At 31.5% G+C, this 13,354-nt stretch overlaps 1 protein-coding gene across 1 annotated transcript in view; it reads right to left on the reverse strand.

Annotated features, from left to right (window-relative positions):
- Positions 1–6,711: 6,711 nt before the first annotated feature.
- Positions 6,712–13,354, reverse strand: part of LOC124355171 — a 36,705-nt gene continuing 30,062 nt past the window's right edge. The window contains exons 12-14 of the mRNA XM_046806172.1: positions 10,630–10,872; positions 8,736–8,882; positions 6,712–6,827 (exon numbers count right to left, since the gene is read on the reverse strand). Coding sequence (XP_046662128.1) covers positions 8,786–8,882; positions 10,630–10,872 — 340 coding nt within the window. The 3' untranslated portion in view covers positions 6,712–6,827; positions 8,736–8,785. The remainder of the gene's footprint in view (positions 6,828–8,735; positions 8,883–10,629; positions 10,873–13,354) is intronic.

The following is a 13,354-nucleotide window of genomic DNA, read 5'->3' on the forward strand; positions in this document are numbered from 1 at the left end:
GTCTAAGTCCGTCTAGACGCTGTTTCATCTGAGCAGCACTGTGAGGACAGGTTTTGAATGATTCTTCACAACCGTTGTAGTGTTTCACCATATATTTATGACGTTGTTTTATGAATTTGTGTTACGTTTAGTCTTTCAACTTTTTACAACTTGAATAACACTTCACAATTTGCACTTGGTAGGAGAATTAATCTATCATATAAATAATAGTAGGAAAGTCCATCTTTACATGTTCTTAGATGAACTCGTAATGGTGTAGAAAGAAAGCTTGGCAATCACGTATGGCATTAGCGGAAGAGGTGCGCAGTCAACTACTGCACATTGTTGCATCGTACTATTTAAATTTTGGATTATTTTCTGTTGTAAATCATACGAATTATTGTTTTGTTATTAATTTTCTTCCTGCAGTGCTTGGTTATTTTGCCTGTTACGTGCTTCGATCTTGCGGTAGGTCTCTGAATTTTTCAAACTTGTATACTTACTTTCTGTTAACTCAGTTCCATCTGGAAATGCGGTTCAACTTTCCGGACAGTGTCAAAGAACATACAACTTTTGGCTTGTTTATAGCTGCTATCTAGCGTACAATAATTAAATTTTGTTCCTAATTCCTTGTTCCTTTGGTTATTCCATTGTTGAATAAACAGTGCGCATTAAAACCCAGGCTTTGTTTACAATTGAATGAATTACTAGTATTCTTCTGCCAGCGTGTTTACTAGTATTAGTTTTGTTATTTCCGCGAATGTGGTATAAACTTCCATGTATATTTTGATGTGTATTTCAACGGAGTTTGAAAATGAAATGGCTACTCATATTAACAGAAAAAGTGAATAGAAAGATAATCCTCTCCCAATTGTAAATACAATGTGTTCATGATCTTAGATAGGTCAGACCAAATGATGGCCTACTACCCCATCAAAGCGAAAAATTCTTCATAAGTATAAGAATAATATTTGCACATTTTCTCCAAATGATCATAACAAATGCCTACCAGCTCCACAATATGTACACTCCTAATTTGCAAGCCAGAAAAATTTCGATGTATGCATTTCGACTTCAAGTTTTGGAGTCAATTCTCCCCAAGAAAGAGGAACCAGTTTTACCATTCCCAAGGATCTCGACATACAACTACAAAACTCGGGCTTCGTCCTGACAAGAACAGGCCGAGAATAAAAACATGCAGAGTGTGTACCAGGGAGGATAAAAGGTCACAAACAAGATATGTTTGCTTGGCATGTGTGGGAGAACCAGGTCTATGCAATGAAAAAATGCTTTGACATCTTCCACCGAAGACTGTAAACTGGTAACAGGGAACTGTAAATAGTTTTACAACCTTTTACCTGTGTATAACAAACAGGCTCTTACATTCCTTAGCCTTTGTAAAGAATATGTGTTATTTTTCATATTACATTTATTCAAACAATATATCTCTGTGTTTTTTGTGTTGAGTAATCATGCAACAGCGTTGTGCCGCGCCACGCTATTATACACTATGTGTAGGACCACTGACCGGACAGTGCTGTTGCTTGAGACAGATCCAGTGAAAGTCAATGTCATCTGGGGCATTTCTGGTCCTTTTGAATATTACACATCACAATTGGTAAGTTATTACGATTTTTTATCTACTTAAAAAAAATGCCTATGCCAAAAGTGCGGGCCACTGTCCAAACAGTCCCGGCCATTACTTACGCGTAAGCACGTAATACCTTCAATATGATGATTTAAAATCATAATGAACCAATAGAAGCCCAAATGAACGAAAATTCACGAGTTTCAATTTTGCCCACGCTATATTGGGTACATTACGCGGGCCTTTTGCCACAGCGAGCGTGCTAAACAGTAATGTTTATAGGATAGTATGTTTTTGGTGTTGTATTTGATTTTCTTATGGGTACAATAATTATGGTATAACACGGTTGAATTACAGAACTATTGCGGAGATTGTTTTAATACATGTTATTTTTCTTGTTTTACTGCTGTATGATTTAAATTTTAGTTTGACTGGCTGTTTCACAGCAAAATTAAAGGTTGAAAAAATACCAGCCCTTAAAAAATGTACTATAGAACTGTCCTTGAAAATTTGCTCAAACATTTTAACCCTAGAACTGGCAATGGTGTCACTCTGTACTGGCGGCTCTATTTTAACAGCCTCACAGACGTTTCTTATAATGTATCACATTTCATAACTGTTAGTCCAAATATAAACTATTATATGTCAATGTATTCACAAACTATATGGAGAGCATTATAATAACAATATCTTATTGTTTCCATGGAAACATATTTTTGTTCTTTTTTACAAAATGTAAGAAAACATTTTTTGGACATTATTTTTGTAAATATTCCGTTGTGTAACTGCTTAGCAATAAGCTTTACATCAAAACTGTAAATGTTTAACTTATTCAAAATGTTGTCCTGATTCCAAAAATATATAGTTATTGTAACTTTTACCTCAAAAACGTATGTGGTACAGGGCTTTGTATGAAAAATTCACGTTTATTTAATTTATTTTCAAAAATGCGTAGATTTCTAATAAATATTATTTTTTTGTGGGTAAACATAATCTCATGACTGCATTTTTACTTATACAAGTATGACAGATAAACCAAAAATAAAATAAAATAATAAATTTATAATCTTACCTTATTTACATATGTACAATATACAGGGTGTATATTATGTCTGGAAACACCCAAATATATCCTTTAATAATTTAAATATAAATTTTGAAACCTCTTACAATCGTGATAGAGATTGGGCATCTACTTTTTGGGGAAAACAATGTTTTGTTATGTCACACCAACGGGGGACGTCCTGCCGAGGGTATCGTGAATATTCTTAATGGAAGCCTATACCTTGTGATACATAATTTTAAAGGTAATAGCTTACTGAATTGAATGCCACAAAACCGCATCTCAAAGGAATTATTCTATCAGAAATTAGAGCATTTTTAGTATTGAAAATTTACTGATGTTCAACAATGTAAATTTTAACATGGTTCTTGCCACAAAATGTGTTACACTAATTTTTTAGCATTTTTTAAATGTTCAATTAAAATAAAATAAACAATTTATTTTTAAGCTGGTTTCATTAGTACAAATTTACCAGTTTTTATTACAATGAATAAAACTTATGAGTCACTTTCTCTGATTACTTATGAATCTGTACTTGGTGTTTTCCAGTCAGCAGGAAGGTTTAAAGAGACAAAGGTCACTAGCCTATGAGAAACATTATTGTGTTATTAATCATCTGGTCTACAGGTTTCAGTTTGTTGAGCATGGAGCTTTCACTAGACAGGTCTACAGCTTGGGAATTACAAATGGACAAAGGTCATATCATTCCTGTCGAGTTAAATCAGTGTCTCTGAAGCATTGCTGTCAACAAGTTATCTAATTACAGTAGTTCAGTTTTTATTTGGCATTTTAATGGAATTGTCTGAAAGAGAACGAATTACTCTGTTGATGATGCGAGGATATGGCGATCGTCAAAGATCTTATCGGGAAGTTTGTAATTTGTTTAATGACACTTTCCCAGAAAGGAATCCCATAAGTGTTTCAACAATATCAAAAACTATTGAGCGTTTTGAAATGACAGGGAGTGTACGTAATCGGCCAAAGTCGGGGTAGGATACAATCTGCAACAGATGAAGAACATGCACTAGATGTTTTTGCAAACATTTATTGAAGACCCACATACATCGCTCAGAAAAGCTGCACAGCAACATGATTATGCACCCTATGTCTGTGAGTAAGATTTTGAAAATTAATAATATACAAACCATTTAAAGTTCATTTAGTCCAACAGTTAAGTGAGGATGATTACGACAGAAGAGTTGAGTTTTGTGAACTTGTGATGCGCAAATGTGATGACAATAGAGATTTTATGACCAACATACTATTTTCTGATGAGGCAACTTTTTTCCCTAAATGGCAATGTTAACAGGCACAATTGGCCGTTACTGGGCTAGTAAAAACCCACATTGGATTACTGAGTCCCATTCACAGCAACCACAAAAACTGAACGTATGGTGTGGAATTTTAGGTAACAAAATTGTTGGACCCTTTTTCATCAATGGAAATTTTAAATGCCGAAACTTTACTACAATATGCTCCAAAATGAAATAATCCCAGCTATTCAAATTGCATCAGGAGAATACTTTGATAATGTATGGTTTCAGCAGGATGGTGCTCCACCCCATTATGGGAGACAGGTAAGAGAGTATTTGGATATAAGGTTTTCCTCATAAATGGATTGGCCGAAGAGGAGAAAATCGAATGGCCTCCAAGATCTCCGGATTTGTCACCAATCGATTATTTCCTATGGGGTCATTTTAAAATCCAATGTTTATAGAAGAAAGCCTCATAATTTGGAAGACCTAAGAAACAGGATTATAGAGGAGATTGCTTTGATAACTGAAGAAATGTTAGGCAACTCTGTCGAATCATTTTACACAAGATTGGCTCATTGTCAAACCGTAGAAGGGAACACAGTTCGAACAATTGCTTTGACAACCAAATGCAGGTAAAAAACGTTTGTTGTAAAGACTTTTCTAACAGCATACATTATTTTTTTATTTGTAATAAGAAATCAATAACATAAGTATTTCCATAATTGTACTGTAATAAAAACTGGCAAATTTGTGCTAATAGAACCAGCTTAAAATGAAATTTTTGTTTTATTTAATTGAAATTTAAAAAAATGCTAAAAAATTAGTGTAACACATTTTGTGGCAAGAACCATGTTAAAATTACATTGTTGAACATCAGTAAATTTTCAATACTAAAAAATGCTCTATTTTCTGATAGAATAATTCCTTTGAGATGCGGTTTGTGGCATTCAATTCAGTAAGCTATTTAAACCATTAAAATTATGTATCACAAGGTATAGGCTTCCATTAAGAATATTCACGATACCCTCGGCAGGGACGTCCCCCGTTGGGTGTGACATAACAAAACATTGTTCCAAAAAGTAGATGCCCAATCTCTATCACGATTGTAGAGGTTTCAAATTTATATTTAAATTATTAAAGGATATATTTGGGGTGTTTCCAGACATAATATACACCCTGTATACAAAGTTTCATTTTTCACTCAGCGTCACTATATTAAATCAGTCTCTAAAGTTTTCACCCATACTAAAACTATAACCTAAGAAAGCTAAAAAAAACAATAATAACAACACTAAAACACTATAAAATACAGTGTCCACAAATACAATTGGATTCGTAACCTCAAACACAAAACCCGGCACTTGTTTACAGTTTCACAACAATGTGGTTGACCCGTACTATGTTCACGTCAGCTGTCATAGAAAATGATGTTTTATGGTAAACAAAGAAGACAATAATCGAAGTAAGAACAGTAAATCGGTACTATAGTTAATGCTGTTCCAGAATATATCAAATAAAAATCATTTATATGACCTTAATTGCCTAAAATTTTAATAACTGTACACGTCTGCTTTGGCGACAAATATTCGTCGTTGCCAAATCGGACGGACCTTTGGCGACGAAAATTCGTTTCATACCAGCTGGAGGGTGTTAATGTCTATATGATACTATGTGAGTAAAGATTTCAAATGTATTCCTACAGAGAAAAAAGAAGTTTCAGTTCTTTTAAAATGTGTTATGGCCAAATTTTTATGATTCAGAAACATATTTTTTATTTAACTCTGTACAAACTAAGTTTATCTATTTAAGTACTTAAGAGAGTCAAGACAGTATAACACTCAATAAAATTAAGTTCACAGTTTAAAGTATAATATACTTGATTAGTATACAATAACCTTATGGATAGCCCACTCCACATCTCTGGGCCAGCCAAACAGTTGCTCTAGTGTTAGTCCAACTCTGGCAAGAGCTACGATCTCAGCTTCGGACAGACAGTCAGACTGTGACATATCTTCAGTGGTGGCCTCCTCTTGCACTCCCCCAGTCTCTACAACCAGAAACAACTAGCAGGTAACAAGTGGTATACACTCAACCAAGGGTTTATGGGCAACAAATGTATCAAGCATCTATTTTAGGACCACTACTGTGTTGTGTAATATTTTAACTACATGATTACAGACACACCAATTCCTAAAACTGTCATAGGCAAACATTTCTGTCCTTATCAGGAACAGACTCTTAAGCAATTTATTTTTTACTGCATAAGTTAATGTCTCAGCAAAAAAATATGCTAGTATTCTTAAATTTTCAATCATTCACAGAAGCTAACATCATTATAAATTCAATATTGAAAAATAATATACATCCCTCCTCATAGACATATCTTGAATTAAAGCAAGCTCTACAGAATCAATTCAAATACTTATCTGAAAATTTAGAATAACTTTTACACCAAATTTTGTAGTTTTCATAGATTAAATGTTACTAATTTTAAATGCTAATTTGTTGCTCTCTGTGCATTTTGTAAGTATTAGCTATAATAATAGTATCTTCTAAATACATTTTTACATTAAAGAGTTTTAGAAATAATCCACAAACTGAATAAATTATTGAAAACAAAAATTTTGAGTTGTTTGAAAAGGGAAAGTAAGAAATAGTTAATTGCCATTTCCTAGACTAAAACTAAGTAAATCTAAATGCAGGTTTGTAAGTACCATAAATGCATTTCATGATTTTAACTACAAAACCTGCCATATCACTAAAAATAAATTTTAATTTAAGATAAGGCATTTTCATATACATATAGCACAGAGGGTGAAACTAACCTGATACAACAATCCTGGAAGTTTTACTGCCCTTGACCACAGACTCGACCATTTAGACGAGAGTTCTCAGTGTTCACTACTACAGTGTCCGGTTCAACAGTACCAGATACAACAGTCTGCAATCAAGGGTTTACTTCACATAACTGTAAGTGACTTTTATTTATAAAACTTAATTTATTTATTATATGAAATATTACAACAACAACAAAAATCATTTCTGACAGTTTGTTGTGCTACATGCAGAGTTCAAAATAGCAAACATTACAGTTAATATCCCAGTAAAACTAATATATTGGTTCAAAAATGAGGTTGTAGTTTTGTACATTGGGTTAAATATTTTTACGCATTTTGGTCATAAAGTTCTTGAGGATGCAGACGTTTGTTTTTTTTTCAGATTGTTGCACTTTATCCCAATAATTTGTTTCATAAATTTGTAAATAATCATGCAATTACCTAGTGAAATAAAGAAAATTTCAGATTCACACAAGTTGACTGAAGGTGGCTCTCCACAGTAAGGCTAAAATGTTTTGAAGATTTTAATTCTGAATGTTGAGTTTAGCTCCAGTTCGCCTCCCTCTTGGTGCAGTGTCTGCCATCTAGAGCACATATTTCAGATTCCAAACATTGTACTAAGAGGAAGGTGAACATTACTTTAGAGCCTTGTCAATGTAAACACATACTAGGATACACAAATAAGATTCAGTCAACAATCGAACAATTGTTTCAGATTTCAAAGATTTAATATTTCATGAAGTTTTTCAATCAATGTCATTGTTATTTGTAGATAAAGAACAAAAGGTCTTAAATATTAAATGTTTTGTTATTTCTAAAACCTAAATGTGAGTATAATACACAAAAAAAATTAAAATTAATCTAGTACACAGATGTTCATTTTTTCTTTTATTTATATTCTATTTATATTGTTTAAAGTTAAATCTGTATGCTAAATTTTATAAATATTTTATTTTCAAAATCGAAAAGTTATTTCATTTTAAGTGGTTGTTGAAACAAGTCAGGCAATCAATACAAGGTCTGGTGAAAAATAAATTAATTAGGGCTATAACATTCTATTTTTCCTTAAATTTTAACTTTATCAACCCTTAAATATATACTCCCCTTCACGACTCATTCAGCACTCTATGAGACTTTTCCACTAGTCAAAGCAACGTTTAAAGTTTTCTTCCGAGAGCATGTTCATAGTCTCTGTAGATTTTTCTTTCATGGATTCAATTATCTCAGATATTGTTCCTTTCAGTGCAGATTTCACTGTTAGGAAGAGAAAAAAGGTGCAAATAACAATATTTGGTGAGAAGAGTGTATGTTGCAACATAGTAATCAATACCATACTTAGCCAAAAATGACTTGATGACTAATGCATATGGGCATTTTAAATAAAACTCAAAGGAAACTACTTTTAATTTGTTTTGAATGTACATTTTTTCAAGCAGAGATTTTCTAAATTAATATGAAAGCTTGGTTTCTGAGTTCATTTCAAGCTTCCAGGCTTAGTGAAGTAAACTTAGAAAAATGTCAATATAAGCTGAATGTGCTGTTGGGAGTAACCCCTTTAAATTAACTATTTGCGGATGGATGTGGATACATCTGCTAAAGAACGTGTTTGTAGAGGAAGATTAGTGACTATAGCCACCAAATTAGAGCAAAACAATTCTAATTTATTTGTTATGTAAAACTGTTTAAAACTGTATTTATCAGAGGTAATCTATAACAATGTAAATTCTCTCAAAACAGAAATTACATGATTATTTTTAAAAGAAACTTTTCGCACTTTGACAACATTGCAGTTAGGTATATCAGCAGTTTAGCATGCATTTTTTTGTAACAAAACCTTCAAATAAATTATATTTATGAATTTACTATGTATCAAAATGAGTAAAAAAATGTGTTTCTATAAAAAAGCTTTTTCAAAACCTAAAGTACTTGAATTTTTTTCTGATTTTTTGCCACCCATGAAGGGACAAAACAAAAAAAAAGGACTATAGGACTAACATATTTCAGTTTCATACTTCTCCCAAGCCATAGTTGGCAGTGATGAGCAGCTGGGCAGGGTCAGCAGTTACAGGGTGTCTGGTAAACATGACCCCTGCAGAGTCGCTTCCACCATCTCTTGTACAACAACAGCCATTGAAACATCCAACTGCTGACCTGACTGTCTGTTATGTTTAAAAAAATATTATAAATACAAGAAATAATCATTAGCTTTGATTATTATAAATTTGTTTAAATCTACAAGAAGTTTAAGTAAGTATGGTTATTTTTGGAATAAACTAAATTTGGTTTACAAAATTGGCACACAAAGCAAAGAATTAAACTTTTATTTTTAAATGACATTTAATTTTGCAAGGAAGATTTTAAATTCACTACTCATAATACTATTTATTGCAATTTGTTACTGTAGAATTCTTTAGCAAATCTGTCTTGGATTACAAATAATCAAATTTTTTCTAAAAGCTGAAATTTACACAAATATTTACAGTTAAGTAAACACTTCTAAACAGCTTTACACCAGAACTGATATTTCACAGAGAACAGTTCAAGACAGACTGATGGTATCAAATCATTGTTTCTGACTAAATATTTTAGAATAGAACCCACAGTCAATTATAAAGTACATAACTAAAAGGTCATAAATTTGATAACTAAAAACACATTTTAATCCTTTGCGCCCGAAAGGCCAGCAGCACTGGGCAGACAGCTCGCGTTAGTTGTGCCGTAGTTTGTCCTCGCAACTCGCACGGGCAGTACAGATACTACTTTCTCTGACATCTCGGTGGCCATATTAATTGTTGTTTGTCTCTCCACATCAAAATTATTTTTCATTTTCCTCCATGTTATTTGCATAGTAATTGGAAAAGTTTAAAGCAGAAATAAAAAATAATTTTCAATTATATTTTTAATGAATCTTTCTAATACAAAGATTGTACATTTGGTAAATTGAACTCTTATACATATACTAGCTGTTTCCCACGGCTTCGCACGCTTTACCTAAACTTTGCCCGTGTATTTGCACTTCTGGTTCATGCACGTACATGTATTTTATTATAAAGCGGTCTAACAGTCAAGCTTTAAGTTCAACCATATATTTATCATAAAGACAAACATATATCCTAACTTAGTGCCTTCAAATAGTCTTTAGCAAATTAATACACGTAACTGTCTCGTAATTGCAGTTTATAATCTGCAGACGCTTTGAAAACTTTTATATTTTGCAGCGCCACCTCATGGTGAGTTTTATAAATGAGTATATCATATAAACCTTCTCCGTCGAAAAGTACATATACATTAAAATTTTCATAATGATCAGTCAAGTAGTTTACGATTCCATAAAGGACAAAACACACAAACATTCAATTTTATATATATAGATTGTAACAAAGATATGTAATAAAATGTTATAAAGTAGGCTTTTGACCACTTATGTTATACATTTTTCTCAGTCTTCTACACTTTTTTACGGAATAAAACTTTTGAAAAAAAATACCTATGTGTAGTCAAGAATAGTTAGCACACGTCTTCTAGTAAAATTTTCTAGATTTCTATTACTTCAGAGTATAGATCCACTACGCGTCACTCGTCTTATTTGCACAGTCAATGTTTAGAGAAGAATTATAGGCTAGTTTAAAATTTACTGCTTTACTTAAAATTTACTGCTTTACTTAAAAATAAGCTGCTAGATAGGTTTCAGCACTCACCATTTATTATAAAACAAAGAGAAAATACTGCAATGTTTAGTGGCCAGTGGTGCAGGCCTTTCAAGCTATGGACGTATTATATCTTGGCCAGCACAGCTGGACATACGAACTCCAAGGAAAAATTATAAATACTGCCTTCGAATGCATAGGGTTAATGATGATAAAAATTATACATGATGAAATGGGTCCAATAAATGAGAAACATTACCTGCGATACTGGATGGACTGATAAGTGTACAGAGAAGACCAGCACTTGTGAACCGCAGCCACAACAGCATCCAGACCTACACATCCGAGCACTGTCGCATTCTGACCGGCAGCAGACGTATCAGCTGCATCCTCCGTGGTGGAGGAGGAGCGCACTGCGTAACTACGGTCTGCCACCACATGACCTGACAGCACAGACAACACGGCAGTACACATCGGTACTGTCAGCCATGCCGTCACCGCACTGTCACAAGTAACATATCTCAAAAGTCGTAATGAGAATTTGGAAGGTGTCATCAGATGACTGTACTATCTTATTTGATATTCTGGTAACAGTGGTATTAGTAAAAATAATGGCATGGTGTTAGTCATAATCTACGCGTTATTTAAACTAAGAATTATACTTAGCTAATAGTCTGAAGAAATAGGTAAAATGTTAGCATTTACAATAAAACATTGTTCTAACCAAGTAAATGTGTTATATTATATAAAGTCATTACTAATCCTAGATAATTCTGAAAACTGCCACAGTATTAATGAAATTGACTTTACATTATTTAGCACATTTCATATGACTATGTGACAAATAACACCGGATTCTATGAGCACACTAGTTTGGACAAGATACAAGGTTTTATTAATTTCATATTTAAATTTTACTTTATAATTACTAGCATTAAGTATTCATCATAAATTTATTTGAGTTTAATTGAATTTTTCCTCAATTTCAAAAGTAATAATCTCCCATTATAATTAATATATAAACGTGCTGTTGCCATTTCTAATTATAACAATTTACCATTCACATTTTAAATTGTTAATATTCAAATGATTAATCACTAGCATAATGTTCCATTTCATAATGTCTGAGAAAACTGCTTCAGCACATTAATTTAATATACATTTACATTAATTAATAATAAATACTAAAATTTCCAAAATAAACTCTGTTCATAATTAGTGCATTGTTATTAGTTTGACATAATCCAAGTAATCTCCTAGCAAATTCTAACATCCTTGTTGTTAAATTTAATTAAGGTTGATAGCTGGTGTATAAAATTCAAGAGCTGTAAATTTTCAATTGGCCCTATTGTTAAATTCTAGAATCTTTACTCTTGAAAACCGTAACAACTTTGAAATAATATGTATTATACCTTATTTGTGTGAATAAACTTAATACAATAATTGGGCATTTGATTACAAGTACAAGCCATTTGTTGTCCGTCCCTTGCTCTTTACCATCATTACCAACCGCCAGCACGGTCAACTCCACTGAGAAGTCATAATGCTCTATCCTAAATTGTTAAACCCTTTCAATTCCAGCAACTTTTTTCAAAATATCTTTAACACGCCATGGCAATTAACTGCAATGTACCTGCTAAATATTATAGCATCATTTTAACCATTTGCAAATAATAATATAAAATATTTCAAAATTAATTTGAACCAATTTTCAAGATTTAAATGTTATTTTATTAAAAATTAAATATACGAAATTATACAATAGTAAGTGAGGAAAATATTTATTCTTAAAATATATTATATTATACTAAAAATAACTTTCCTAGAGATGTTTCAAACACATTTTGACTTTGTATTGATGAGAGGTATGTATAAAAAAGTAAGCATTTATATTATCACATTATAAATAATTAATGTACAATCAAAAATTAACAGTTAAAATCAATTAAACTCATTTATCTTAGTCAATAAATACAATTTTTAATAAAACACATTCATTTCAATGTTTTATTGGTAATGAAAGTTTACTTAGAATCACTAGTAAAAAGTCAAACTAAATAAACTAAAATTAAATAAAAAACACTGATGTACAATAAATATAAGCATGCAAAGAAAAAATAATAAAGGCAAACAATAATGCAGTGCTCAATCAAATATAAATGGTGTAGTTATTGGTTCATTTATTGCTGAATTAGTAGTACTGCTGAGTAGCAAGTTGCAACATCACCAATTAATGTTCTATAGCATTTGTAAAATATATTATAAAGTTTAGATAAAAACTTTGAAAGAAAGATTGGTGTAGTACAAATGATTATTGAAAGTCTAGCAAATATAAAAATATTGAAGAGGTGAAAATACAGTATGCTAAGGAAATAAAACAAACAAAAATTAAATTAAAAAATTAAGGACAATTTTAAATATGGAAAACATAATACAAACTAAATTTGTGAACAGGGAATGATAATGTATTTTGTAACTATATTATATTTCCAACAAGCATAGTTACAAATGCTGTGATGTGTATCCTTACACCCATAATAACAATAAAGAATGGTAAGGTAAATATAAATGAAATCTATTTATACCAAATGAAAATATCCTGAGTGAACAGTGAGTAACTCAGCTAAAAATAAACCAACCAAGAGTGGTTAGTTATATTACAACGCTAAATACCTGTAACTAAAATTTATGACACATTATTATAAGTATGTGAAATAATTTGCATACATACCCCTATTGACTGGTAAAGTTTATTATGGAAATGAAATAATTTTTTTCACAAAATAATTTATCTTATTATATTATTATAATTGCTAATTAGTTTCATCATTTTGAATTACTAAGAAAAATCAATACTTTTAGAGCCTTTATTTTTAAATAAGTGAACAATATATAACATTATTACAATAATGAATTTCTTAGTTTTTGTTCAAGAAATATGATAATACTAGCAAAAAATACAAAATCATGGCTTGTGGCTAAAC

The sequence above is a fragment of the Homalodisca vitripennis genome, chromosome 2 (assembly GCF_021130785.1).
Source record: "Homalodisca vitripennis isolate AUS2020 chromosome 2, UT_GWSS_2.1, whole genome shotgun sequence".
Lineage (NCBI taxonomy): Eukaryota > Metazoa > Arthropoda > Insecta > Hemiptera > Cicadellidae > Homalodisca > Homalodisca vitripennis.